At 48.7% G+C, this 27,638-nt stretch overlaps 1 protein-coding gene across 5 annotated transcripts; it reads left to right on the top strand.

Moving 5' to 3' along the window:
• The first annotated feature begins 353 nt into the window (after positions 1-353).
• On the top strand, positions 354-17,790 carry LOC308531546 (T-cell-interacting, activating receptor on myeloid cells protein 1-like). Of its 5 annotated transcripts, none has more exons than XM_081108508.1 (12): positions 354-533; positions 5,689-5,721; positions 5,842-5,956; positions 6,083-6,141; positions 6,460-6,756; positions 12,427-12,537; positions 13,865-13,903; positions 14,307-14,390; positions 14,494-14,521; positions 14,933-14,970; positions 15,405-15,442; positions 17,079-17,789. In XM_081108508.1, the coding sequence occupies exons 1-12, from the start codon at positions 500-502 to the stop codon at positions 17,220-17,222; spliced, it is 1,020 nt and encodes a 339-aa protein (XP_080964634.1). In that variant the 5' UTR covers positions 354-499; the 3' UTR covers positions 17,223-17,789. The 5 variants fall into 5 exon arrangements, 4 of the variants coding, with proteins under 4 accessions (XP_080964634.1, XP_080964632.1, XP_080964633.1 ...); XM_081108506.1 differs by adding an exon at positions 15,556-15,606 and having other exon boundaries at positions 5,842-6,141; XR_013996926.1 differs by adding an exon at positions 15,556-15,814 and having other exon boundaries at positions 384-533; positions 5,820-6,141; positions 17,079-17,790.
• Positions 17,791-27,638: the final 9,848 nt, after the last annotated feature.

Genomic DNA, 27,638 nt, shown 5'->3' with positions numbered 1-27,638 from the left:
CCGATGCCACCACAATGTCTCATCTCTTTGCTATCAGCTCTGGCTCAGCTCCAGCCCTCTGAGGTTCCCCAGGGGCAGAACTCTGAACTTGTACATGTCACTTCCATGCAAACCCTGTTGACCAGAGAGACACAGAGCTGCTATTCTAGTTGCCATAGCTCCAGCTGAATTCTGTCGCCACACAGAAGGGCACAAGGGCTATAAAATAATTCGACGAGCAAGTTCTCATATACTGCACACTTTCGAATGCGCCTTAACGTTTGGCTAGCTGTGCTCTGCCGTCAAGCGGCTCTGTGAGTCAAGCCCATGGGAAGTGGCTTGAGAGGGTGTTGCAATAACAGCCACAGCTTCCTGATTTTAACTGTGAGGCAGAAACTGGGGGTATACATCAGTGGAGGATTAAAAACGGTGCTGTTTTTTGCATATCCAGGAGTCAGGAGACCATTTTGACAAACTGCAAAGCTCAAGAAAGATTCCTGAAAGAGGCGTCGGGGCCACCATGACCCTCCCATTCCTGGCTCTGTTCTGCGTTGGTAAGTATGGGGGAGGGAGGGCCATTGAGGGTGGTGATGAGTTGGGCTATGGAGGCAACTGGACTTGGGGCAACTTGTGGGGTAGGTCATGGGGTTGGACGGGTAAGCAAAGAGCAGGTATTTCCTTTCCTGAATACCTATTACGAACGAGGAATGTGTTGGGTGCTTTACACACATTTTCCTCTATCTATATGTTTCCCCAATTCAGTCATTGCTGAACTTCCCAGTTGCATTTTGCCAGATGCTTGTCACATGTCTGTATACTTTTTTGTTGTTAATCCTCACCCGAGGGTATTTTCTCCCATTGATTTTTAGAGAGTTGAAAGTAGGGAAAGGCTGGGGAGGAGAGAAACATTGATGGGAAAGAGACACATCGATTGGTTGCCTCCCGCACATGTCCAAACCCGGCTGGGGATTGAACCTGCAACCCAGGTTCATAAATCAAACCTGAGACCCTTCAGCCCTCGGGCTGACACTCTAACCACTGAGCAACACCGGCAGGGGCACATGTCTGTGGTCTTTCATAAGCGATATTCTTCTTCAAATTGTTTCAGGTTTTTATTCTTTAAATTTTTATTGATTTAATTTTAAAAAATGTATTTTTATTGATTCCAGAGAGGGAGAGGGAGAATTAGAAACATCAATAATGAGAATCATTGACCGGCTGCCTCCTGCATGTGCCCTACTGGGGATCTAAGCTTGCAACCTGGGCATGTGCCCTGACCAGGAATTAAACTGTGACCTCCTGGTTCATGGGTCATTGCTCAATGGCAGACCTATAGATTGCTTTTAGAGATAAAGGAAGGGGGAGAGGAAGAGAGAAAGAGATTTGTTGTTCCACTTACTTATGCATCCATTGGTGATTATTGTATGTGCCCTGACCAGGGCTCGAACCCACAACCTTGGTGTATTGGGACAATGCTCTAACTAACTGAGCCACCAGCCAGGACATATATTATTATTTTTATGCTCAAAGCTATTTTAAATATTTGCAAAACACTTCTATTAATGAAAAATCAATATCCTTCATCAGAAATAGAATATACTTGTCAGTATCTAGTTAATGGGGGAAATAGAACAATTAAGTTTTAATAGCTACTGCTCCTGACTGTAGACACTGGGCCACAATTTCCTCAGTAAGTTTTTCTAGGAGATATGAGTGAATACAAGAAATGGGTTGGAGCCTTGGCCGGTAGCTCAGTTGGTTAGAGCGTCGTCCTGATACACCAATGTTGTGGGTTTGATCACTGATCAGGGCACATACAAGAATCAACCAATGAATGCATAAATAAGTGGAATAACAGGTTGCTGTTTCTCTTATATCAATAAATACAAATTAAAATAAAAAGGAAATGGGTTGGAAACTAGTATCCAGCTGTGGTATTCTTCTGTGATCAAGACAGAGACAGGCCCTGGCTGGGTGGCTCAGTTGGTTGGAGCGTTGACCCACACACCAAAAAAGTTTCTGGTTTGATTCCCGGTCAGGGCACATACCCAGGTTGTGGGTTCAATCCCTGGTCAGGGTGTGTATGGGAGGCAACCAATCAATATTTTTTTTCTCTCTCTCTCCCTTCCTCTTTCTAAAAATCAATAAACACATATCCTCAGGTGAAGATTAAAGGGAAAAAAGACAGAGATAGAATGAGAAGAGAACAACTTTCTCACACTGAGTCAATGTTAATCTTGTGTCTTTGTATGACTTCATGTTACATGTCTTAGAAAAATTCTGCAGAATAGTCAGTCACACCCCCACATTGCCTGTGAGGAATCAGACTGACAACAGACGTGACACAGAAATGGAGAAGTTCGATTCAAATCCGGGTCTGCACGGTTCCAAAGACAGAAAGTTCTCACTGAGCCAGGCTGGGGACTTTAAAGGTCAGGATTTGCACTGGACAGTGCGGCTCAGTTGGTTGGAGTGTTCTCCAACGCACCAAAGGGTCTCCAGTTCAATTTCTGGTCGGGCCACATACCCAGGTTCCGGGTTTGATCCGCGGTCGGGATGCATGCAGGAGGCAACCAGCTGATGTCTCTCTCTCTCAAATCAATAAACATATAAAAATGCCAAAAGAATAAGAATGAAAGGTGATAACTTGGGGTGGAAATATTTGGAGGGTGAGTGAAGGAAAACCTAGGGCAGGGAAGTGACAGTGGATCCGATGAGCTCAGTAGGTGTTGGCAACCTTTTTATGTAGAGGCCCGAGTGGCAGAGAGGCTCTGGGACAGCAGGGCTCTGTCACAACTGCTCACCACCTTCGAAAATGGCCATCGTCGAGATGAGATCAGTGTTGGGAAGAGATGTGAAGAAAGGGAACTGTTGGTGGAAATGTAAACTAGTGCGGCCACTGTGGAAGTTCCTCCAAAAATTAAAAATAGGATTACCACATGACCCAGCAATTTTGCTTCTATATATCTGAAGGACGTGAAAACACGACCTCACAGAGATATCTGCCCCCCTATGTTCATTGCAGCATTATTTACAATAGTGAAAACACACAAAAAACTTAAGTGTCCATCAATAGATGAGTGGCTAAAAAAGGACATCTGTCATCTTTCTGTCTATCCATCTATCTGCCATGTAGCTAGATAATATTGTTCAGCCATGAGAAAGAAGGAAATTCTGCCATTTGCAACAGTGTGGATGGACCTTGGTGGTATTATGCTAAGTGAGACAAGTCAGACTGAGAGAACAAATACTGCATGTTCTCATTCATATGTGGAATCTAAAAATGCCAAACTCATAGAAACAAAGAGATGAATGGGGGTTACCAGGGGCTGGGTGTGTGTGTGGGAGAAATGGAAGATGTTGGCCAAAGGGTACAAACTTCCAGCTGTAAGATGAGTAGGTTCTGGGGGCCTGTTATACCAGCATGGTGACTACAGTGAACGACACTGTATTGTGTATTTGCAAGTTGCCAAGATGTGGCCCAGTGTCCCCTGCAGAGAATCACTGTCCTAAGCTAATCAAACAAGACCACCTACCTTGGTGTCTAAAGGCACACTTCCTGGGGCCAGTTCGATTTAGAGCTGTAAGTGCGGCCACCAGATGGGAAAGGTGGGGGACGCAAGCTTCATTCCTCTGAGTCATACGGGTTTTGGATTGTTGAGATCTGCTCTGGAGCACCAAGGAGGTTACCCATGGCCGATGGTAGAGCCAGAGATGCACGTGGCCATTCTGAGAGCGGGAAGAAACACATGAGGGCAAAGAACCAGGTCTTCAGCAGCCGATGCCCTTGCCTTAGGCTTGGGGTCTTCCCACCTGTTCCTTCCATCTCAGTTGCTGTGGGTGGGTATGGTGTTGTGCTGAGAGGGGGTTTGGGGAGATCGCTGCTATTTCTGCTCATCAAAAATCTTTGCAAATGACCCTCCCTCCCTGCTCATAAGGCTTCAACTCAGTCAGTCAACACGAACTTATCGAACCTTTGCTGAAACCCAGGCACTGTCCCAGGCACCGAGGATATATTCTCTGGCCTCGAGGGGCGCAAGTTCTAGTGACTCCAGATATGAACTTTCCCCAGGGCATGAGGAATAACAGGTGTCAGTAAAACCGGTGTCTTTTCCAAATGGCTTTTGTCACCAGTGAGGTCCCTCACAGTCTAGAACAGACAGCATCAGGGGAGGGGAGGGGAGGGGGCCTTTGCCCTCCACAATGTGACACATCAGAGGTCACCTCAGCGACCACTCGGGGCGACAGAGACTTTCAGAGGTGGTCGTGTCCTTTGTCTTCTCCTCCACCATGAAAGCTAGAGACAACATGGCAGGATGTGGAAGAAGAATAAGGTGGGTAAAGGATGATGATGGACCAGAGGGAAGTGGGGGTGAGGGGAGGTAGGAGAGGGGAAACGATAAATGGTGATGGAAGAAGACTTGACTTGGGGTGGTGAACACACAATATAACATACGAATGATGTATTGTAGAACTGTACCCCTGAAACCTGTATAATTTTATTGCCCAACTAGAGGCCCGATGCATAAAATTCGTGCAAGGGACTCAGCCCTCGCAGTCTGGCTGCCTCTTGGCCCTGCGGCCCCACCCACTGGTCATTCAAGAAGTTAATTCTGCCGTCTTGTCTAATTAGCATAGTAGCTCTTTATTATATAGAATGTGACCCCAATAAATTCAATAAAAAAGGATGAATGATGATGGGAGGTGGGTAAGTTCTGGAGGAAAATAGAAAGGCCATCCACATCAATGGGGCATTGTGAGAGGAGAGGAACCTGGATGGAGAAGTGGGACAAGTGGAAAGGCAGAGACACTGTGAAGCAGGCTCCCCGAAGATGTCCACGTCCCAATTCCCGGAATCTGTGACTATGTCTCCTTCGGTGGCAAAGGAGAAGTGAGGTGGCAGATGGACCCAAAGTTGCTAAGCAGCTGACCTGAGAGAGGATCCTGAATTACCTGGTTGGCCCCAATGTAATCACAATGGTCCTTAAAGTAGTAAAGAGGAGAAGAGGAAGTCGGACTCATCCAACCACTCCTGGGTGCAAAGATGGGGGAAGAGACGCCCTAGCCAGTTTGGTTCAGTGGATAGAGTGTTGGCCTGTGGATTGAAGTATCCTGGGTTTGATTCTGGTCAAGGCACGTACCTCGGTTGCAGGCTCCTCCCCAGCCCAGGGCCTGGTCAGGGCACATGCAGGAGGCAACCAATTGATGTGCTTCTATCACATCGCTATTTCTCTTTGTCTTTCCCTCTCTCTAAAATCAGTGGAAAAATATCCTCAGTGAAGATTAAAAGGAAAATAAAAAAAGACAGGGGAAGAGGCCACAAGCCAATGCAAGCACTTCTAGAAACTAAGAAAGGCAGGGGACGGATTCTCCCATCGAGAGGAATGCAATCCTGCCGACATCTTGATTTTGGCCAGTGAGACCTGATGTTGGATTTCTCACACTGACCGAAAGGCAGAATGATACACTGTGCTGTGATAAGCCAGGAACTGCGGTAATTTGTTAGAGCAGCCCTAGGCCACTAACAGAAGCTGCAAATAGACGGTGATGCCAGTTGGGTGCTCGGGGAGGGAGTTGGGCCTGATGGGGAATAGGATGACGAGGGGTCCATTCTCAGCAAAAGCCCTGGGTGGTCCCTCGGGGACCAGGTCAGGGTGATGACGTGGGTTCCAGGCAGGAGCTTCTGTCTCACGGACGATTCCTTTGCAGGGCTGTATGCTGGCCAAGTCCTAAGAAGCGATGGTGAGTGTTTCTAAAGGGAAGCCTCCCTTCTCCTTCACTCCAAATTCCCCTCACCCCTTCTCTTTCTTCAGAACAGCAGGTGAGTAAACCAAGTCCAGCCTGGACTCTGCTTCCTTCCAGGGTCACTTCCCAGGCCCTCCATCCATGCCTGGCCCAGCTCCGTGCTTCCTGCCAACAGTGATGTGACACTGCGATGCTCCATGCCTGCCGGGGAGGTCGACTTCAGGGACATCAGGTTTGTTCTCAAAAAGAACAATGCTTCTTTCAAGGTCTCTCCTGATTCCCCAGAGGGCCTGGTGGAATTTCACCTCACTGACATAATAACTAGTAACGCTGGAGAGTACACCTGTGAATATTACAGGACAGGGAGGCCCAACAGAAGGTCACCGCCCAGTGACGTCCTTCTACTACTGGTGACAGGTGAGGACGGGTGCTCAGAATGACACACCATCTCCCTAGGACAGGGATGAGGGGGGACCCAGAGAATGAGAGAGGAGCAGGGGGTCTCACCTCCAGTGTAGATGGGGAGGTGGATGGAGAAGGACAGGAACAGAGCTGGGGACCCTGCCCTCATCCAGGGCTTGTAGGAGGCACATCTCCTTCCTGGAGTCAGAGCAGAAAGAGGGTGAGGTCAGGTGTCTGTCACTTCCCACACTCCCTGGGAACCTGCCAGGACAACAAGCCTGAGCGGGGACCCAAGGCTTCTGCCCATGACTTCTGAGCTTCCTTCTCTTACAGGAGAATTACGTAAACCTTCCCTTAAAGCCCATCAAAGGGGTGAGGTGACTGCAGGAAAAAACATGACTCTGCAGTGCCAGCTACCCAGTCACGTGATAGAACCTCACACGTTTGCTCTACTGAAGAAGGGAACCTCAACACCCATACAGCTCCAGGGTCCAGTAAAAACGGAGACAAACTTCTCCCTTCCAAGTGTGACCGTCAATGACACTGGGGCCTACAGCTGTGTGTACTACCAACCAAGGGCTCCTTTCTACGCCTCAAAGCCCAGTGATGAGCTCTGGATCTCGGTGACAGGTAAGGTTTTTACCATTAGGAGGACGATGGCTGGGTTATCTGCCAGCTGACGCTCTGCCACCTGGAGTACATCAGAGGGAGGTTCCGTCCCTACAAGACTCTGGAGCTTGGAAAAAGTCACGTGGGGGAAAGGAAGTCAGGGCCAGGATGCTGTGGAGGAATGGACAGGATATTCTGCTAACAGAGGGAGTGTGAGCGGTGGAGAATCACAGGACAGGAGGCTGGGGGGATTTGTGATACCTGGCCCCACTAGGAAAGTAAGATCTAACCTCAAAGTCCCTGCCTGGCAGGCCACCACTCATTTAGACTGAAGTGTGAATGATACCTCCTAGAGTCATACAGTAGGAGGTTCCAGAAAGAAGGTAGAGGAGGGGGTAGAATAGCAAAGGGCCTGGGAAATACCTTTCCCAGACATACTCAGAGGCCTCTGGAAAGATGCGCTTCATTTTCATTCTCTACCATTCATGCCTTTTAGCTCAACTAAGTGGAGGTTTTCTTTTCCTGCCTAGACTTTTTAAAAAAGGGATGATTTTTAAAAATTATGGTAAAAATGCATAATATGAAAGTTACAATTTTAACCACTTTTAAAAAGTCTGGAATGTAAAGCTCTTTTATTTTTATTTAAAAAACTTTTTTTGTTAATCCTCACCCAAGGATATTTTCCTCCATTGATTTTTAGAGCAAGTGGAAGGGAGGGGAGACACAGAGAGAGAAACATCGATGTGAGAGAGACACATTGACTGGTTGCCTCCAGCACGCACCCCGACCAGGGCTGGGGATTGAGCCTGCAACCAAGATACATGCTCTTGACTAGAATCAAACCTGGGACCTTTAGTCCTTGGGCTGATGCTTTAACCACCTGCCAACTGGCTAGTGCTGCAAAGCTCTTTTAAATTAAAGTATATTTGATATACAATGTATTAGTTTCAAGTGTACTACACAGCGTGATTTCACATTTATATGCCTTACAAAGTGATCATCACAAAAAGTCCACCATTGATCTGTCACCATACAAAGTTATAATACTAGAGGCCTGGTGCACGAAATTCATGCATGGCCAGCAACCAGGGCCAACAGGGGCCTTCCTTCCCCTGACTGCCGGCTGCCGTTTTCCTTCATTCTGTGCCACCCTCTGATGGCCAGCACACGTCATAGCAGGCGGTCAAACTCCCGGTCAGTCGAACTCCTGGTTGGTCGAACTCCCGAAGGGACAATTTGCATATTAGCCTTTTATTATATCGGATTATTGGCTGTATTTCCTATGCTGTACTTTACATCCCCATGACTTATTTATATGATAACTGTAAGTTTGCATCTCTTAATCCTCTTCACCTCTTTTCCTGTACTCCCACCACCCAACTCTCTGACAACTGTCAGTTTTTCTGTATCTTATAGGTCTGTTTGTTTAGTTTGTTCATTTCTTTAGTTCTTTTAGATTCCACACATAAGTGAAATGATATGGTGTTTGTCTTTCTCTGACTTATTTCACAGCATAATACCGCCTAGGTCTAGTCATGTTGTTACAAGTGGCAGGATTCCATTCTTTTTCATGGTTGAGTAATATTCCAGTGTGCCTGTGTATACACACACACACATACACACACACACACATACACACACGTATGTATCTGCTTCTGCTTTATCCATTCATATATTGATGAACACCTAGGTTGTTTCCATATTTTGGCTATCCTATATAATAAAAGGCTAATATGCAAATTGTCCCCTCGACCAGGAGTTCGACTGGAAGTTCAACCAGGGGGTGGGGCTGGCTTGCCATTTGCCCACAGCCCGCCCCCAATCACCTCCCCCAAGTCAAAACTGAAACTCTGTCCTCATTAAACAACTCCTCCCCATTCTCCCTCCCCCAGCCCCTGGCACCCACATTCTACTTCCTGTCTCTATGCATTTGACTAGTATAGACACCTCATATAAGTGGAATCATACAGTATTTGTATTTTTGCCCTAGCCAGTTTGGCTCAGAGGATAAAGTGTGGACCAGCAGACTTAAGGGTCCTGAGTTTGATTCCAGTCAAGGGCATGTATCTCGCTTGCAGGCTCAATCCCCGGCCCTGGTCAGGGTGCGTGTGGGAGGCAACCAATCGATGTGTCTCTTTCACATCGATGTTTCTCTGTTTCTATCCCTCCCTTCCACTTTCTTTTAAAAAATCAATGGAAAAATATCCTCAGGTGAGGATTAACAACAAGAACAAAAAAGACACTTAATTGCAAGTGACAAAAATCTACTTGAAAGTAGCCTAGAAAAAGTGTGGCGGGGGAGGGTAATACACTGGTCCACAGAATTAATGGGATCGTTGGGCACTGTTGACATATTGATTGAGCTGGTTAACTCTTTGGGTGGGGTGGTGGGGATGCATGCTGTGTTTCATAGGGTGTTTAGTAGCATCCCTCACCCCTACTCACTACATGTCTCCCTTGCCACTTGTGACAAACAAAGTGTCTCCAGACTTTGCCAGATGCTCCCTGGAGGCCATGTCACACCAGGTTGGAAACCACAGGCTAATGAACTAGTGAATTATGGGAAATGCATGGATGCCAGTGGGCTTCAGGGACCAGCAGCACAGACTGACATTCTGCCTGATTCTTTCCTTGACACGTGTGTTTCTACTGTGCCTGTCTCACCCTTTGAGTCTGGACTAGCTTCCTCTGTTGGGCAGAGAGCATGGCTTCAAGAGTCGAGTTCTGCAGCTCGCAAGTTCTATCCTTGGAGAGGGGATGGACCCTCTTTCCCAGGCCCCATTCAAAAAGCTGGGGAGGGACTGTGAATGGTCCTGGTCAATTTGGCCTCTGGCTCAACCGTGAGGATGCGCTCACTGGAGGGGGAGGCAAGAAAAACCCCACTCCAGCCAGGGGGAATGAGAAGTCCCAAAGAGAAAGAAGGGTGCTATTCTCTGATGCTGTGATCTGAATGTCTGTGTCTCCCCACATCCGTATGTTGAAATCCTAGTGCCCCAACGTGCTCAGGTCATGAGGGTGGAGCCCTCGTGAATGGGATTAGTGCCCTTATAGAAGAGACCCCAGAGAGCTCCCTGTCCAATTGTGCCATGTGAGGGCAGACGAAGTCTGCCTCCCAGAAGAACGCCCTCACTCTACCATGCTGGCACCCTGACCTCTGACTTCCAACCTCCAGCACTGTGACTGGAAAATGTCTGATGTTTAGAAGTTGCCCAGCTGTGGTATTTGGTTGGTAGCCTGACGGACTGGAGCATCTAACGAGGGGAACATATACTCAGCAAAGGTGTCTGCCACAGAATTAGACCCCTGGCCATAGGAGGAAACTCAGCACTAATGCTGGTGTGGAGACACAACAGGGAGAACTGTCCTCCCTACTCCATGCTGGGGCCATGGAGCCCAAGGTGAGGCAGCAAGCCTGGGCATCGGGACACCTTTCCTGCTCTGTGGTCCATGCACCCTGTTCTGTTCTCTCGGTCAGTAGGAAAGATAGTCAGTGCTCCTTCCAGGGATTGATATTTGGGGGAAAAACATTCCAACAACCTGAACCACTTGAAAAGAAATGAGCACCCATCACCTGGGTAAATGGCCCCATGGTTGGGAATGGTGTGAAGGGAGCTTTGTTTTGCAAATAATTATAATAACCGTTGGGTTTTAGTTGGGGGCCATTAACAAATAACCCATTTCCCCAGATTACTGAGCCTGTCTGTCTCAGTCTCCTCATCTGTTAAGTGGGGATGATAGTAGCACCAACATGATGGACTCATGGCAAGATTCTGATGAGTCATTTTACCTAAATGCTTTCCATAGCAAATGCCATATGAATGTTTGCTGTTATTATCATCACAAACATCCAAAACTTCCCCCTCTGAATTCTGAAACAGTCTTATCAAGGAATACATTCCTAATGGGAGACTTTCCAGAAAACAGTAGGCCAGAGAATGTGTGTCTCCCTCTCAGAATAATGGTAAATGTTCTCATCATTACTATTAATTAGGAAGATCGGTTGGAAATTATATGATGTTGAAGGTCTTCCAGGTTCTACAAAGGCCAGGGGTGTGTGTCTGTCTCTTTAACTCAGTTCAATCGTATGTGACACGCTTTTAAGCACAGATGTAATGGTCTTTTCCAAAAGGGGTGATAAAACAGAGAGGGAATCCCAGCCAGTGAGTGTCAACTTATGAACCAGGAGGACATGGTTGGATTCCTGTCAGGGCACATGCCCGGGTTGTGGGCTCGATCCTCAGTGGGATCATGCAGGAGGCGGCCTATCCATGATTCTCTCTCATCATTGATGTTTCTCTCTCTCCCTCTCCCTTCCTCTCTGAAATTAAAGCAGCAAAATGGGAAGAAGAAAGACATAATAAGTTGGATCTCCTCTCCACAGAAGGAGAAACTTTTAAATACTTTTGGTTATTCCACAACTGCTGATTAATCATTTTTTTCCATTCCTCTACTTATCCTGGCATATGAGGAACCTTGTGAGTTTCTTACTCGATGCTCACAATTACTGCTGCTTCTGACATGCAGATGCCGATATACTAGCAAGAGGTGACCTGGAATGGCCGAGGCAACTGTTGTCAAGCTCACCTACACCTTCCAGCTGCTGCAAGTCCTGCAAAGTGTCAGCAGGGGCCACACTGAGGAAAGAGGAGGATGTCGGTGGGGGTGTGCGTGGAGGGCAGATGACGGGCAGGTGCAGGGGTACATGACCGAAACAGGCCAAGGGTTCCCCTTTGGGCTTCCCCAGAGCCTTTCATAAGCCCCGAGTTTTCGCAGCTGTTGTGGGGCCAGAACCCTGACCTGCTTCCGCACCAGCATGGTGAACTCGTGGAGATGTGAGGGTCACCTGATCGGCCCAGGCGGGAGGCCGAGCAAGGTGGGTGGCAGTAATCCCGACAGAAGGAAAGAGGAAACTGACCTTAACCTCATGCCTCATTTTCCGTAGACCATTGGTTCTCAGCCCAGTGACATATGCAATGTCTGGCGACATTTTTGGAGGCCACAACTGGGCAGGGGGAGGCTCCTGGCATCTAGGAGGCAGAGACCAGAGATGCTGTAGAATACCTTACGATGCTCAGGACCCCCTCCCCATAAAGAATCATCCAGCCCCACATGTTGTCAGTGCAAAAGTTAAGAAATTCTTCTGTAAACCCATCGTCTAGTTTGCAATGAGACACCCGTGTTGTTGGCAGGGGCTTTGGGGATGGACAACATACTCTCCTCCGGTCCCTGGAGCCTCTAATTACTTAAAATGTGTGCCCCAAACCAGTGGCTGTTCAGAAAATGTTTGTCACCTCGCTTGGCACCATCTGCTTCAAGGTCCCTCGTGTGTTTCTCTCCCTTCATTCCCAAGTTCAATCTGCCCTCCCAGTTATGCATTCCTTCTGAACTGGCGCAAGTTCAATGCCGCCTCTGGCTCTGCAGAAAGCAGAGCGCAGCAGGCGGGGAGGGCTGAGTGCGCAGGAGGAGTGTTGATGACTAGCACCCCGCTTCCTGGTGGTGGCTCTGAGAAGGAAGCTACGCCTGGTGAGATAGAGAAGCGAAGGCCCTGAGCGTGGGGAACAGAGGAAATGGGTGGTGGAATGGTTGCCAGGAAACTGAGAGCTCCCTGTGGCCACTCCTTTGAAGCATGAACTGAAGGAGGAGTGCTCCGGGGGTCTCAGGCCCGTTTTCTTCTATTTTGTCAACTCCAAGGCACCCAAGGCACGGACACCACAACTGTAGATGATGAAGCAACGAAGAGTGCCACAAGCACAGAGCTAGCGACGCTGGAATGTGGCTCCAGCCGCACTCCGCTACTCACAGGTGTGACCTGGGGCAGCTCAAGTAACCTCTTCGAGCTTCTGCTTGCTTATCTTTAACAAACAACACCCACTCTTCCTCTATTCTAACCGCTCCCTGCAGCAGGATTACAAAACAGCGAGGTGGCTGTGGGGAAGGTGAAATGTTGGGTATGTGAGTAGGCACTCAAAACACGCTCGGTTGGGTTCTTACTATTTTGTCCTCAGAAGCACTATAGAAAATGGGCGAGATACTCCATTTATCCTGGGACCACAGCTGTATCTGATGTATGAGAATTCTGTCCAGCTGTGCTATCCTGGGTTCTCCAGAGAAATATTACTGATCAGCATGTGTCATACATATATATATTAAAACCCCGGTGCATGGATTCATGCCCCAGTGGGGTCCCTCAGCCTGGCCTGCGCCCTCTTGCAATCTGGGACCCCTTGGGGGATTTCGGACTGCTGCTCCCACTCATCCTGGTCCCACTGTGCCTGCTGCTGGAGAGGCTCACAATGCCGCAGCTGCGCTTGCCAGCCACGAGCCTGGCTTCTGGCTGTGTGGCGCTCCCCCTGTGGGAGCGCACTGACCACCAGGGGGCAATTCCTGCATTGAGCATCTGCCCCCTGGTGTCAGTGTGCATCATAGCGATCGGTCAAATGGTCAAACGGTCGCTTAGGGATATATATATGTATATATATATATGGTTAAAATTTTTATATTTTTACTTATTGATTTGAGAGAGAGAGAGGAAAAGGAGAGAGTGTAACACTGATTTGTTGTTCCACTCACTCATGCACTCACTGGTTGATTCTTGTATGTGACCTGACTGGGGATTAAACCCACAGCCATGGTATATTGGGATGTGCTTTAACCAACTGAGCTAACTGGCCAGGGCTATGATATATATTATATATACATATATACACACAGAGAGATTATCTCAATTATAATTATTGCAATATGTAAACATATCCTATATACAATATAATATACTATATATCCTATATTTGTTTCCTTTTGGAAATTTGAAAAATACTACCTAACAGAATAGAAATAATAAGATAACAGATAGTCATGCATCACCTCCCAGAATGACACTCATCCCCATTTAGTCATATTTGCTACAAGTTGCTTTCTTCCCACAAATGAGTCCTCCTTTCCTCCCACACCATGCCTGTGATCTCGCCCCCTCCGGTGGGAACGCCCGCCCTGACCTTGGTGTTATCATTTGTGTGCATGTTTTTAATACGCTTACAATACAGGTACACCTGTGATCTAGACTTTTAAAAATTACACACCAATGGTATACTGTGATGGTTGTTCTGCGACTTGGAATTCTGTCTTCTAGATGAAACGGAGTCTCCGAAGAGAGCGGGAGCAGCACTAGGTAAGAGAAGAGACCCTCCTGGGATAGAGTCCTTCAAACACGGGATGAGGCTCCCCGAGAGCGCTCTATTGCTGGGAACGTCCTTGTGGATGTTTCTCTATATTCTGGTGACGCCAGAAGATTGTGGTTCAATGCAATGTCTTTTGAGGTGGGTGGGGTTGGAGTCCCAGCTGTGGGTACTCAGTAAGTAGTTGGGTGCCTTTGGAAACCTTTCAACTCTCTGACCCTCAGCTTGTGCCTCTGTAAAATGGGCATCATGCTTTCCCTCTCCCGGGATACTTACGAGTAGAGAAGGCAGTGAGTTTCCGGCATGTGCCAGGAACGCCATCAGTGGTAGACATGGTTAGGCATCAGAACAGGTCTCGGGAAACCAAGGGGCCTCTCCCCTGCTCTCCCCTCACAGGAACCACGGAAATCATCCTCATTGCCATCGTCCCCCTGCTCTTCCTCCTCACAGCCTTCCTCATCTGCAAGTACACCTGCTGTGGTGAGTCAGAACAGTGGCTGAGTCTTCTGGGGGCAGTGGGGGAACGTAACGACAAAGCTAACACCACAGCGCTCATTCCTCCCCTTCTCTTTTTCATCCCCAGGGGCAGCTCTTAAACAGATGACCAAAAGGTAGGCCGCTCAGAGACCCCCCAGCCAACACGTCACTGGTCCTCCCTCGCTCCCTGGGCTACTTACTCTTCTTTGTTACATCGCCCTTTTATGTGCCCCAGGCCAGCTCCCACGGCCACCCCGAATCTCTACGCTCTCTCTTCTTACCACCCTCCTCCACTTCCCACGCAATGTCCTTTCCTTGGAGTCTTTCCTCATGGCCGTGCTGTCCCCAACCACTTCCTTCTCCTTGGCCCTCGAGACCTTCCTGAGCATATGAGGACTCGGGGACCCGAGGGTGGGGCGTCTGCGCTGGGAGGAGGTGGGGAGACTTGGGTGACTTTCTCTGCGTCTCACCTTCTCCCACACAGGATTCTGATTTCTCCCCGCAACTTCCTTGATCTCCAATACTTCACTGTTTCTCTCTCTCAGCTCCCATTCTTCTAAGAAAGCTGAAGAAGTGGTGACAGGTAATCAATCAGGGAAAGAAAATGGTGGTGGTGGGGGTCCGAGTGTCCTGTTTGTAAATGTTTATATGAGTATGGGATGCAGGCATGTGGTGTGTGCACACATAGGTGCTGTGTGCATGTCTGCACATGTAACTGGGTACATATTCATGTGAACACATACATGTACACATTCAGAACGAGTACAATGTGTGCACTGTTTGAGTATGCATGTGTATATCTGTGTGGTTTGTATGTTGTTTGTGCACATGTGCACATGAGTAGGTTGGATGTTTGTGTGCATATACATGCTAGTGTGTATATGTGAGTATTGCATATGTTAGTGTGTGCACACGTGTGCATTATGTGAGCATACATGTGCAGCTGTGTGCATGTGTGTGTAGACACGACCCCTGGAACCTGGGAGTGAACAAATGGTAGAATCTTCTCCCTTCCAGATGCATCTCCAGCTATGCAGAGCTGCTCTCCTGCCCTGGTGAGTTTCCCGTCAGCCCCTCGCTCAGCCCAGGCTCTCCATCGCCCCCCTTTAGTTTTGTCAATGGCCTGGGCCTTTGCTTTCATCTGCCCAGCCCCTCCTCTACATTTCAGGAGAACCGTCTATGCGACTCTGGCATGGGACCCGCATTCCATGATGCCTTTGTGAGGACACTCCCCACTCCCTCAGTGGGGTGCACTTCCTCAGAGGATTAACGGGTGGTTTAATGAGCTTACAGTGCGGGGGTGAACCTGAAACCTGGGTCCGTGCCCTTGGCTGCAATTGAACTCAGGACCCTTCAGTCTGCAGGCTGATGCTCTACTCACTGAGCCAAACCAGCCAGGGCTAATCCCACCTCTTGATGAAAAGATGGTAAGACCCCTCTGTAAAGCACGTGCCACACTGTGCTCCACGGAGCAGACGCTACATCGGTCATCAGTCGCAATATTAAAAGTAACCCTTACATTTTTCCCTTTATAATTCAATTTTTAAAAAACTGAAAAAAAGGGAAAAATAAACAAACTGTCAAAATACACATAACAGAAAGTTCACTGCTGTAACGTGTACGATTCAGCGACATTTGCTAAGTTCACAATGTTGTGCCACATCACCATCATCTAGTTCCAGACATTTCCCCCACAGGAACCCCCACGCCCTCGGAGCAGTCCCGCCCCATCCCTCCCCCCTCCTCCAGGCCCTGGCAGTAATTAACCTGCTCTCTGTCCCTATGGATTTACCCATCCTGAGGGTTTCCTACTAGCACTCATTTTGGTAACTGTTAGTATAAATTATCTGTTGCTGCGTAACAAGTCATCCCTAAACATACCGGCTTAAAGCACCATCGATCCACCTACCTGTGGCGAGGACCTGGCGCGGCTGAGCTGGGCCTCCCTCCGGGTCGCAGAGCTGTGCGGAGCGTGCGGCCAGGGCTGAATGGGGGCTTCGCTAGGAGAGGCTGTGCTTCCACACTCACCCAGGTGGTTGTTGCCAGGATTCACTTCCTTGCTGGCTGTTGGCCGGAGACCACGCTGGCTGTGGGGGCCTCTCCGTAGGGCAGCTCCTCACATGGCAGCTGGTTTCATCAGCGTGAGCGAGCCTGGGACGGCCGGGGACAGTAGAGAAGTGGGCGTGAGAGAAGGCACAGTCCTTCGTCTGCTCATCTTTGACATAACATCCAGTCCTTTGGGTGTATCTTTGTTTTTGCTGTGTTCCTGTAATAGATGTAAGACACTAGGTCCCATTAACCCTCAAGCCTGGGCCGGTGGCTTAGTTGGTTGGAGCATCACCTAGTACACCAAAGGGCTCAGGGTTCGATTCCTGGTCAGGGTGCATACCTAGGTTGCAGGTTTGAGCCCTGGTTGGGGCGCATCTGGGAGGCAACTGGATCAATGTTTCTAGCTCACATCCATGTTTTTCTCTCTCCCTTCCTCTCTCTCTAAAAATCAATAAAAACATCCTGGGGTGAGGACTGAAGAGAAAAAAAAGAGGGGAGGGGACCTCACAAGGGCTTGAGGAGTAGGAGGCTCCTGGGAGGGGCCCTGAAAAGCTGTCTGCTACACTGTTAACACGACTGCCCAGTCCTCACCATGAAATACCCCTCCCTGGAAGACTCGATCCTCTTCTCACTTCCCTTCAGGATGAAGGATCTCAGCTGTCAAGAGCTGAAGAACCTCAGGGAGTGACGTATGCTGAGCTGAACACCAGAGCCCTGAGCAAGGGCCCCTCCAGCCAGGTGCTGCAGACCCCGGAAACCTGCGTGTACTCGGCCCTCAAGATGTAGCAGGAGAAGACCTGGCGCCAGGAAGAACCTCCAACAAGGGGTGCACCATGCAGCAGAGGGCCTTTGGGGGACCAGGCAAATGAGGATACCTTTCCTCAAATCTCCTCTTCAGGCTTGTTTCCTCCTCCTAAGAAAGTAACATTTATTTTTCTTAAGTGAGAGGTATCACTGACATAGAGTGATATGCTGAAAGGGGACTCAGGGCGGGGGTTCTGGTCACTGCCAGGAAGGTCAACCATGTGATGAGAAGGTTGGGGACCAGAGCCAGGTGCTATCAGCCAGTCCTTGGGGGAAGAGGGAGGCTGGAGACAGACTCAGTCACGTGGGCAACAATCCAATCAACCACGCCTGTGTGATGACATCCCAGCGAGGATGCTGGACATGGAGACTGGAAAGCTTCCGGGTTGGTGACACACCGTCATGTGCTTGGAGGGTGGACACACCCTGAGGGTATATCACGTTTCACTTCTGGAACCTTCCCAGACCTCACTCACCCTGTGTGTGTCTCTCTTCACTGAGCTGGTACTGATTTGTATTCTTTATGTAATAAAATTGTAACCCTAAGTATAGCACTTCCTTGAGTTCTTCGAGTGGCTCTAGGAAATTAGTGAATCTGAGCGGAGGTAGTAGTGGGAACCGCCACCATGTCTGGCTGTTGGTCAGAAGTGCAGGTGGCCGGGGAACACCTGAGCCTGCAGCTGGTGTCTGCAGTGAGGGGCAGACGTGTGGGCGCTGTGCCCCTAATCTGTGCGGCCTGTGCCAACTCCAGGTGGCACGTGTTGGAACTGCACTGCGGCTCAGAAGCGGATCCGTCTCCAGTCCGGCCTTCAGATTAGACCCCAGCCCTGGATGACACGGTGACTGTAGCCAGAGGATCCTGATAGACTGTGCCTGTTTCCCTGGCCCTCGGGCCGAGGACAGAATATGGGTGTGTTGCTTACGCCACTATGTTTGTGGTAATATGGTAACACAGCAACAGAGAACAAATGTGCTCGCTCAGACCCTCCGTGCAGCTTCCACAGCACGGTGCCGCGACAAGGAAACACTTCTCCACTGGGGGGTGAGAATCAGCTTCAGATGATTTCCTGGAACAGGAAGTGAACGGGCTTTTGAGACCGTGCTGGGTTCCACTTCTCGCACCTGTCTCTCCCACTTCTGTCTTTGAGCAAGGGACCCTGCCTTGCTGTGCCTCACTTTACCTATCTCCAGTCAATGAGGCCCAAAGGAATTCTACCAAACACAATGGGCCGGAAGCACACTAATCACCTGTATGGTGAAGCTGGAAACCATTCAAAATGCAGGTAAACTGGGATTTACTCTTCTAAGTGGCGGAGGCACCAATATTTTCTGATCTAGAGACAAAAAGCAGTGAGGAGGTGTGGTAAGCTGACGGAGAGAAAAAGAAAAAATGTCACACCTTCTGATCATTTCATTTCGGTGGGAGCCACTGTCTGAGAGCCTTCGAGTCACAAACATAAAGGGTGTCCCAAAATTCACGCAAGAAGTAATTTTGATAGAAACCACAGGTTTACAATTAAAAATTGTAAATTTTTTATTGATTCATAAAGTATACAGTATAGGATTATGTATGGAATAGCATATCGGGTAAATGGCCTTTACGGCACAAAAAACTGGATTATCATGTCGCGATAGCGAGCACCATTAACTGTTATTGCCTGAGCAGCCGCATTTCAGTTATGGAAAATTTCAACAAAAGGGTGCGTATGTGCCAGCAAAGCCGTGGAGGCCATTTACCCTATATGCTATTCGATACATAACCCTATACTGTATACTTTATGAGTCAATTAAAAAGTTGCAATTTTTAATTGTAAACCTGTCTTTTCTATCAAAATTACTTCTTGCGTGAATTTTGGGACACCCTTTACATTTCCCAGGAGTCAAAGATGATTTTCTTTTTTTAAAATGCTTTTTAAAAATTGATTTCAGAGAGAGGAAAGGAGAGGGATAGCAACATCAATGATGAGAATCGTTGATCGGCTGTCTCTTGCACGCCCCCCCACTGAGGATCAAACCCGCAACCCGGACATGTGCCCTGACCAGGAATGGAACTGTGATCTCCTGGTTCATGGGTCGACACTCAACCATTGAGCCACACCAGCCAGGCTCAAAGATGATTTTATTTGTTATTATTTTTAAATCCTCACCCAAGGATATTTTTCCATTGATTTTTAGAAAGAATGGAAGAGAGAGGGAAAGAGAGAGAAACATGGATGTGAGAGAAACACATCGATTGGTTGCCTCCTGCATGAGCCCCGACCAGGGCCCGGGCTGGGGAGGAGCCTGCAACCAAGGTGCATGCCCTTGACCAGAACTGAACCTGGGACCCTTCGGTCTGTAGCTGACACTCTGTCCACTGAGACAAACAGGCTAAGGCTCAAAGATGACTTTAAGTGCAAAGTGTGGTCTCACAAAATCAGTGCAAACCCCAAAGAATGTGGTGCAGTCCCCACGCACAGAGGGTCTTGGAGGACTGCGCTGTGAGGCCGGATGTGAGCAGGAACTGGCCCGGGCCATCCTGCTGGTGTAACAATGTGCCTGTGACGTGGGCGCCTGGCCATGAAGCCAAGCACGCCGGTGATCAGCACTCCTTCGTAGCCGCAGGTCCCAGGAGCTCTGGGGCCAGCTTGTCAGCATTGTTTATGGGCAATCATGAACCTGACGCTTCACACTGGGTCCTGGGGACACCCCAGAGGGCTCTGCCGGCTGGGGCTGGGCATGTAGCAAGCATATGCCAACGTGCCCGTCACAGAGTGAGAAACCCAGTCTAGGATTCACTCTGGGCCTCCGGTTCTGAGGAGTTTTTGTGAACAAGGTCATGGTTTCTGCTGCGAGAGAAGGCCCATCTGTAAAGTCCTCGGAATGGGGAGAAAATTGGGCCTCATGCCTGCTCTTTGGGGATCCTTTTGCCTGGGATGCTGATCCTCATTTTATTTTTTACTGGGTTTATTGGGGTGACATTGGTAAATAAAATTATAAAGGCTTCAGTATACAATTCTGCAACACATCGTCCATATGTTGTATTGTGTGTTTACCACCCCAGGTCAAGTCTCCGTCCATCATCAATCAACCCCTCCCCCTTTTCACTGATTTTGAGAGAGAGAGGAAGGAAGAAGTAGAGCGAGAAACATTGATGTGAGAGTGAAACATCAATCAGCTGCCTCCTGCGCGCCCCCTACTGGGGATCAAGCCCAGAACCCGGGCCTGTGCCCTGACCGGGAATTGAGCCAGCAACCTTTCAGTGCACAGATGGTGCCCAACTGAGCCACACGCCGGCCAGGGCTGTCCCCCGCTTATGCGGTCTGTGTCGCTGTTGTATGTACCCCTTTCCCGCACTACCCGCAGACTCACTGCAGTGCCAGGGGTTCTGAGAGTCTTCTGTGGCCACTGAACCTGCCTGCCAGTTGGGGAGGACTATCTGGCCCACGTCGTCAGTTCTGAGCCTGTGCACAATGTCTAGCAACCTGAACGTCTGCCCAGGATTCCCACTATTTATGAGCAAAGTACCTTCACCGCCTCCCTAGAACTCTGCAGGCTCCAGTCTTAGGCATCTGGGGGGTTGCCTGCTTGGTGCCTGAAGTCGGACGGAGACAGAGGAAGTTCTTCTTGAAGGTCGGTTGGGAGGAACATGTTGCAATCGATGGTACAATACGCTTCCAGAAACTGGCTGTGGAGGAGGGAAGTGAGAAGTCAGAGAAAAGTCATCATTGCCCACACTCCGCCGTCAGGGGGGAACTGTGACCACCCCAGCTTTTCGCGCTTCTGTGGACGGCGCTGGTGCAGGACTCCAGGACAGGCTGACGTGACACTATGATCCATACACTGCTTCCTCTCCTCTGTCTCAGTAAGTCTAGCGGGGCGGGGCGGGGAGGGGCGGGGTGGGGTGGCGCGGTGCATGGGGCCATAGAGAATAATATAATTGGTGAGAGGTCTGAATCGGGGGTGGAGAGAGAAATGATAACATCAACTGTGGTTTACTGAGTGCATGTGATGTATTACAAATCTTGCCAAGCCCTAGCCAGTTTGGCTCAATGGATAGAGCGTTGGCCTGCGGACTGAAGGGTCCCAGGTCCGATTCCGGTCAAGGGCACATGCCCGGGTTGCAGACTTGATCCCCAGTTGGGGGTGTGCAGGAGACAGCTGACCAATGATTTTCTCTCATCATTGATGTTTCTATCTCTCTCCCTCTCTGAAATCAATAAACATTTATTTTAAAAAAATCTTGCCAAGACACACACACTACCTCTAAACCTGTGTTTTCCAAATCGCAATGAGTCTTGCTCCAACTTTATGATTTTTGCTGAATGTCTCATGGTTTTCTTATTGACTCATATATTTTGCTTAAAAAAAAGTGTTTAAGATAGAAACTTTATATCAATAGCGTGAATAAAAACTTGGTGTCAAAAAGAAGGTAACTATGAAGTCAACACAATGAGAAGGAAACAATGTTACAATACATATTTTTTGTAAATCTCATGCAAGGATATTGTTTCCATTGATTTTTAGAATGGAAAGGAGGGAGGGAGAGAAAGAGGCTGAGAAGAACATGGATGTGAGAGAAACACACAGATTCGCTGCCTCCTTCATGTGCCCCACGGCAGGGGCTGGGGAATCAAACCTGAATCCCAGGTACGTGCCCTCAACTGGGAATTGAGCCCTCAACCCTTCGGTGTGTAGGCAGAGGTTCCAACCATTGAGAAATACTGGCCAAGGCAACAATATTTCAACTATACCCTGTTGCTTGTCAAGCTTCTGAGCCTGAAACCTGCTATTTCTTTGGTATAAAGGCAGTTAGCCATGATGGAGAGACATCAGAGGCTAGTTTTGCATAGACTTTCCTGTTGATAAAATCAAAGGCACTGATCAGTGGTCAGTCATGTGACATTTGATCAAGTCGAGCGTGCTCTGAGCCTCCTCCCCTTCCCCTGGAACCAGCACACGACAGCGATGGCTGCGCTCCACATTTGGGAAACACCACTGTGACCTGACAACAACACAAAAACCCCGCGAGAGAGAACTAGGTCCACTCCCACAGGTGGAGAATCCAGGGGGAGTTTGCACACTGAATCGGCACGCACACACGGATGCAGGGAAGCGGAATTTCCACCCAGAACTGCCTAGCTCCCCAAACCTTTCCTCCCAGTCACGGTGTTACCTTAAAAGAAACACATACACAAGGGTCCTTGGTAGACGCATCCTGGGAGTGTTTGCAAGGACTTGGGGTTGGAAAAAGCCTGAGGAGGGAAAGATGAGAAAGGCCACAATGCCCCCAGCTATGGAGCTAGGATGTAACTCAAAGGAGTATTTCCAGAAACCAATAGAGCTTGGTAGCCACAAAAGTCAGGAGAGGCCCTAGCTGGTTTGGCTCAGTGGATAGAGCATCAGCCTGAGGACTGAAGGGTCCTGGGTTTGATTCCGGTCAAGGGCACATGCCTGGGTTGCGGGCTTGATCCCCAGTAGGGGGCGTGCAGGAGGCAGCCGATCAATGGTTCTCTCTTACTGATTTCTCTCTCTTTCTCCCTTTCCCTTCCTCTCTGAAATCAATTAAAAAAAAATCAGGAGGGGAGAACGTGCCCTACCGTGGTCCTTTGCACTTGGCTTTCTCCCGTTGCCACAATTTTCAGATCCCAAGCCCGTGGGCTGCTCCAGAGCATCCTTTACATCAGAGGCTTGTCTGGTGGGGAGGCAGTGACAGAAGCACGTGGCCTGGAGACTCAGCCCCTGCACACACACCTGGGGGCCTTGGGAAACATGTCAATATTGAAGCGTTTCCCCATCCTTCAGGGTCAGCTTCACAGTGAGGCTCCAGCATGTGTGACACATACTGAGGCGCACAGCCCATGCTCGAGAAATGGTATTTTTAATGTTTACTTGGTCAGGAGCTGATTCCACTAGCAATGCCTTCCAGAACTCTTCCCTGGATGAAAAATCTCGTTCCTTTTCATGGCTGAGTAATATTCCATTTTGTGTCTATACATTCCCTTTATGCATAGACCACGTTTTGTTTATCCATCCATTGGTTGATGGGCACCTGGGTCTTTTCCAACGTTTGGCTCTTCATTAGCTTCCTCCCTTCAATGAGAAGGTTCACTTTTCTCCTCATTTTGTTGTTGAGAGATAGGGAGTCTCCTGTTGCTCCCTCCAAGCAATGAGGCCTCTGAGCAGGTTCCTGGCTGTTCCTTGGGTACGTGCTGAGGAAAAAAGTGAGATCACATGGGATGCTCTGGGGCCTGGGAGTGTTGGATAAACGTCACATGACTGACCACGATCTATCAAGCTCAACAAAGCGGTCAACCTCATTCGGATTAGCAGGGCACAGGAGACCACGGACAGGGTAGCTTAAGGTGCTTGGGCCCTGGGGGTCTTGAGGAGGACAGGAGGAGGTTGCTGGAGAAGGGGCCAGCACTGCAAAAGCTCCAGAATGTGCCATGGGTCAAGAGAGAGCACATCCTGACTTGAGAGAGTCATAACCACAATTCCCTCCTGAGTTGTTCCATGACGCCCAGAATGTCTTTTCCTTCACTGAGAGTCAGGAGGGACTGCCACTCTCTCTGGGCAGCTCGTTCAGCCTGCAGGCTCTCCGAGTCCCCGAGACTTGAGCTCTCTTGCAGGAAGTCTGAGTTCTCGCCATCCACGTTGCTTTCTGTCACGACAGGAAGCTGGTCTTTGCCGCTGGTCTCTGGCCTGCTATGCAGAGAGAAGTAGCACCTCCCTGCCTGCCGCATGATCCCTTAGAAAGGAGAGATCAGTGCCGTGGGCTCCACCTCCTCTTTGCAAGGCAGGCCAAAGGACAAAGGCCCAGGCTCCCAGGGCTTTGACGCTCAGAGACCAGGCTCTCGTGCCAGAGTCCCCGAGTCGGGGTCATGCTGCCTCCCGAGTGCAGCTTCTAGTGAGTTCAGGTGCTCACAGGTGTCTCTCAACTCTACCTTTTACCATTCTCTGTGGGTTCACTGACGGTAAAAAATAAATTTCTTTCAATACTGTAAACACTTGTATTATGCTCCTTTTTATTTTTAACTGTGGTAAGACATATGTAAATAATATTTATCCTTTTAACTATTTGTGAGTGTATAGTTCAATGGCATTAAATACATTCAGATATTTTTACAATTGATTTTGAGAGAGGAGAGAGAGAGAAACATCAACCTGTTGTTCCACTTACGCATTCACTGGTTGGCTGTTGTCCGGAAACACAAAGTTAGTGGGCTTGATTCCTGGTTGGGGCACATACAAGAATCGACCAAGGGCCTGGTTGGTGTCGCTCAGTGGTTGAGCGTTGACCCATGAACCACGAGGTCAGGATTCAATTCCTGGTCAGGGCATGTGCCTGTATTACAGGCTCAATGCCCGGTGTGGGGGCATGCAGGAGGTGGCCGATCAATGACTCTCTGTCATCATTGATGTTTCTCTCTCCCTCTCCTTTCTTCTCTCTGAAATCAGTAACAATATATTTTTTAAAAAGAATCAACCAATGAATGCATAAATAAGTAGACGAACAGATAGATGTTTTTCTTTCTCCCTTCCTCTCTCTGTCAAAAACCAATCAATAAATAAAATTTTAAATGTATAAATACATTCAGAATGTAGTACAACCATCATCACCCAAAACTCTCATCGTATCAAACATCAGCTCTGTACCCATTATCCAAGAACCCATTTTCTCTTTCTTCCCAACCTCTGGTAACCTCTGTTCTGCTTTTTGTCTCTATGAATTTGCCTGTCCTAGGTACTTTGTATAAGTGTAATCACACAATATTTGTCTTTTTGTGTCTGGCTAATTTCATGTGCATAATGTTTTCAAATATGTTTTTATTAATTTTAATTTTTAAAAAATACATATTTCTTTATTGATTTTAGAGTTGAAGAGAGAGGGAGAGAGATATAGAAACATCAATGATGAGAGAGAATCATTGATCACCTGCCTCCTCACACCCCCCACGGGGGATCAAGCCCGCAACTTGGGTATGAACCCTTGGCTAGAATTGAACCCGGGACCCTTCAGTCCGCAGGCTGATGCTCTATCCACTGAGCCAAATCAGCTAGGGCTGAGAGAGAGAAAGGGAAAAGGAGAGGGCGAAATATCAACTTGAAAGAGAAACATTAACATATATATATGTTTCAGGGATATATATATCCTATATAATAAAAGCCCAGTGACGGAATGGCAGAACGACCAGAATGTCCAGTTGACCAGTCGCTATGACATGCACTGACCACCAGGGGGCAGATGCTCAATGCAGAAGAGCTGCTCCCTTGGTGGTCAATGTGCTACCACAGTGGGAGCACCGCTTGGCTGACCGGGATGAGCAGTTGTTCCCACTGTGAAACCCCAGGGCTGACAGGAAGGAACCCGGGCTGCAATTGTCACCTCCTCATTCCCTGCCACCTCCTCCAGATGCCTGCAGGCTGCGCAGAAGCGCGGCAGCCGGGCTCACAGAGCTGACCCCGGAGGCTGGGAGGTGGGTTCGTGGCTGCTGCGGGACTGAGGCCTACTCTGCCGCCTCGCAGTGTTGTTGTCCCTGGGCCTGGCCCTGACTGGGTCCCCTGGAGAGGTGAGTGCTCCAGCTCCACGGAAGATGCCGGACCAGGGACCAGCCACTCAGAGGGCGGGTCCACAGCCACTTGGCTGACCAGGATGAGAGGTGCTCCCACAACAGGCCATGCCCCCGACCAGTGCACGAATCCTGTGCACTTGGCCTCTAGTATATATATTTAATCCTCACCCAAGGGTATTTTTCCCATTGATTTTTAGAGAGAGTGGAAGGGAGGGAGGGAAGGAAAGCGGGAGAAACATAGATTGGTTGCCTCCCACACATGTCCTGACCAGCACTGGGGATTGAACCTGCAACCGAGGTATGTGCCCTTGACTGAAAATTGCACCAGCGACCCTTCCGTGCCTGGGCCGAAGCTCTAACCACTGCTCATGCTAAAATTGGCTCCTGCAATTTTATCACGAAGGCCTGGCAACTTCTCCCTTTTCACTACTAAGACACAAAACCGTTTGGCCCACACAGGGTAAAAAGAGGAAATCTCTTAGAAACACAGGCCTAACCAACATCCGTTGACTTAAATCAATCTTTCTTATAACAATGTTCATAAACAGGCTTGATGTTCATTTGAAAGGTATTTTAGCATCAGGAAAACCTGTGCCCACCACACTGAGCAGGAAGGCTGTGGCTGGTCAGAGATGTCCATAATCACCTTCATTAGGAAGTTTCTTTCTAAGCCGATGGACTGTGAATGTCAGTGTCAATGTTCTCGTCTTAATAAATGTTTTTCTGGGTCCAGTGAAAGCAGTGGTTCTCCATCTCAGCTCAGTATCTGCATCATCTGGGGGATTCTGAAAGTTTGGTGCCCGAGTCCTATTCCAAGCAATTCTGATGCAATGCTTTTGTGATCTGGTCTGCCCGCTGCGATTTCCTTTTTTTAAAAATTGAATTTAATGGGGTTGACGTTGGTTGACAAAGCTATATAGGTTTCAGGGACCCAATTCTACAACACATCGTCTGTATATAGTATTGTGAGTTTACTCCTGCGTTCATCATTCATCCTCCCTCTAGCTTGTCCTGCTGCCTCCCACCCCCTTCCCTCTGGCAATCACCACACTATTACCTGTCTATGAGGTGCGCTTTCTTATTTTTCCTTAACCCTTTCACCTTTTTTATCCCCCTCCCTTCTGACAGTTGTCAGTCTGTCCTCTGTATCCATGAGCCTGTTTCTATTTTGTTCATTCGTTTCTTTTGGTTATTAGATTCCACATATAAGTGAAATCATATGGTATTTGTCTTTCTCTGACTGGCTTATTTCACTTAGCATAATACTCTCCAGGTCCCTCCTTGCTGTCACAAAAGGTAAGGTTCCGTTCTCTTTTATTCACTTTTTAAAATATATATATTTTTTATTGAAGGGAGAGAGCTAGAGAGTAAGAAACATCGATGAGAGAGAAACATCAATCACCTGCCTCCTGCACACCTCCCACTGGGGATGTGCCCGCAACCAAGGCACTGGCCCCCGACCAGAATCGAACCTGGGACCCTTCAATCCGCAGGCCGACGCTCCATCCACTGAGCCAAACCAGCTACGGCTTAAAATATATTTTTATTTATTTCAGAGAGGCAGGGAGAGGGAGAGATAGAAGCATCAATGGTGAATCGTTGATTGGCTACCTCCTGCACACCCCCAATGAGGATCCAGCCTGCAACCTGAGCATGTGCCCTGACCAGGAATTGAACTGTGACCTCTTGGTTCACAGGTTGATGCTCAATCATTGAGCCAAGGCTGCATCTTTTCACACCCTTGTAAAATATCTATAACGTCTTTAAACCGCGGCATCTCATCAGCAGTCAGTGTGCATTTGTTGGGCCCTACTGTGCGCCAGGCGCTGTGGAACACGGGGCC

The sequence above is a fragment of the Myotis nattereri genome (assembly GCF_964212035.1).
Source record: "Myotis nattereri genome assembly, chromosome: 15".
NCBI lineage: Eukaryota > Metazoa > Chordata > Mammalia > Chiroptera > Vespertilionidae > Myotis > Myotis nattereri.
The sequence above is the reverse complement of the archived record's forward strand: the minus strand, read 5'-3'. Positions and strand labels throughout refer to the sequence as shown.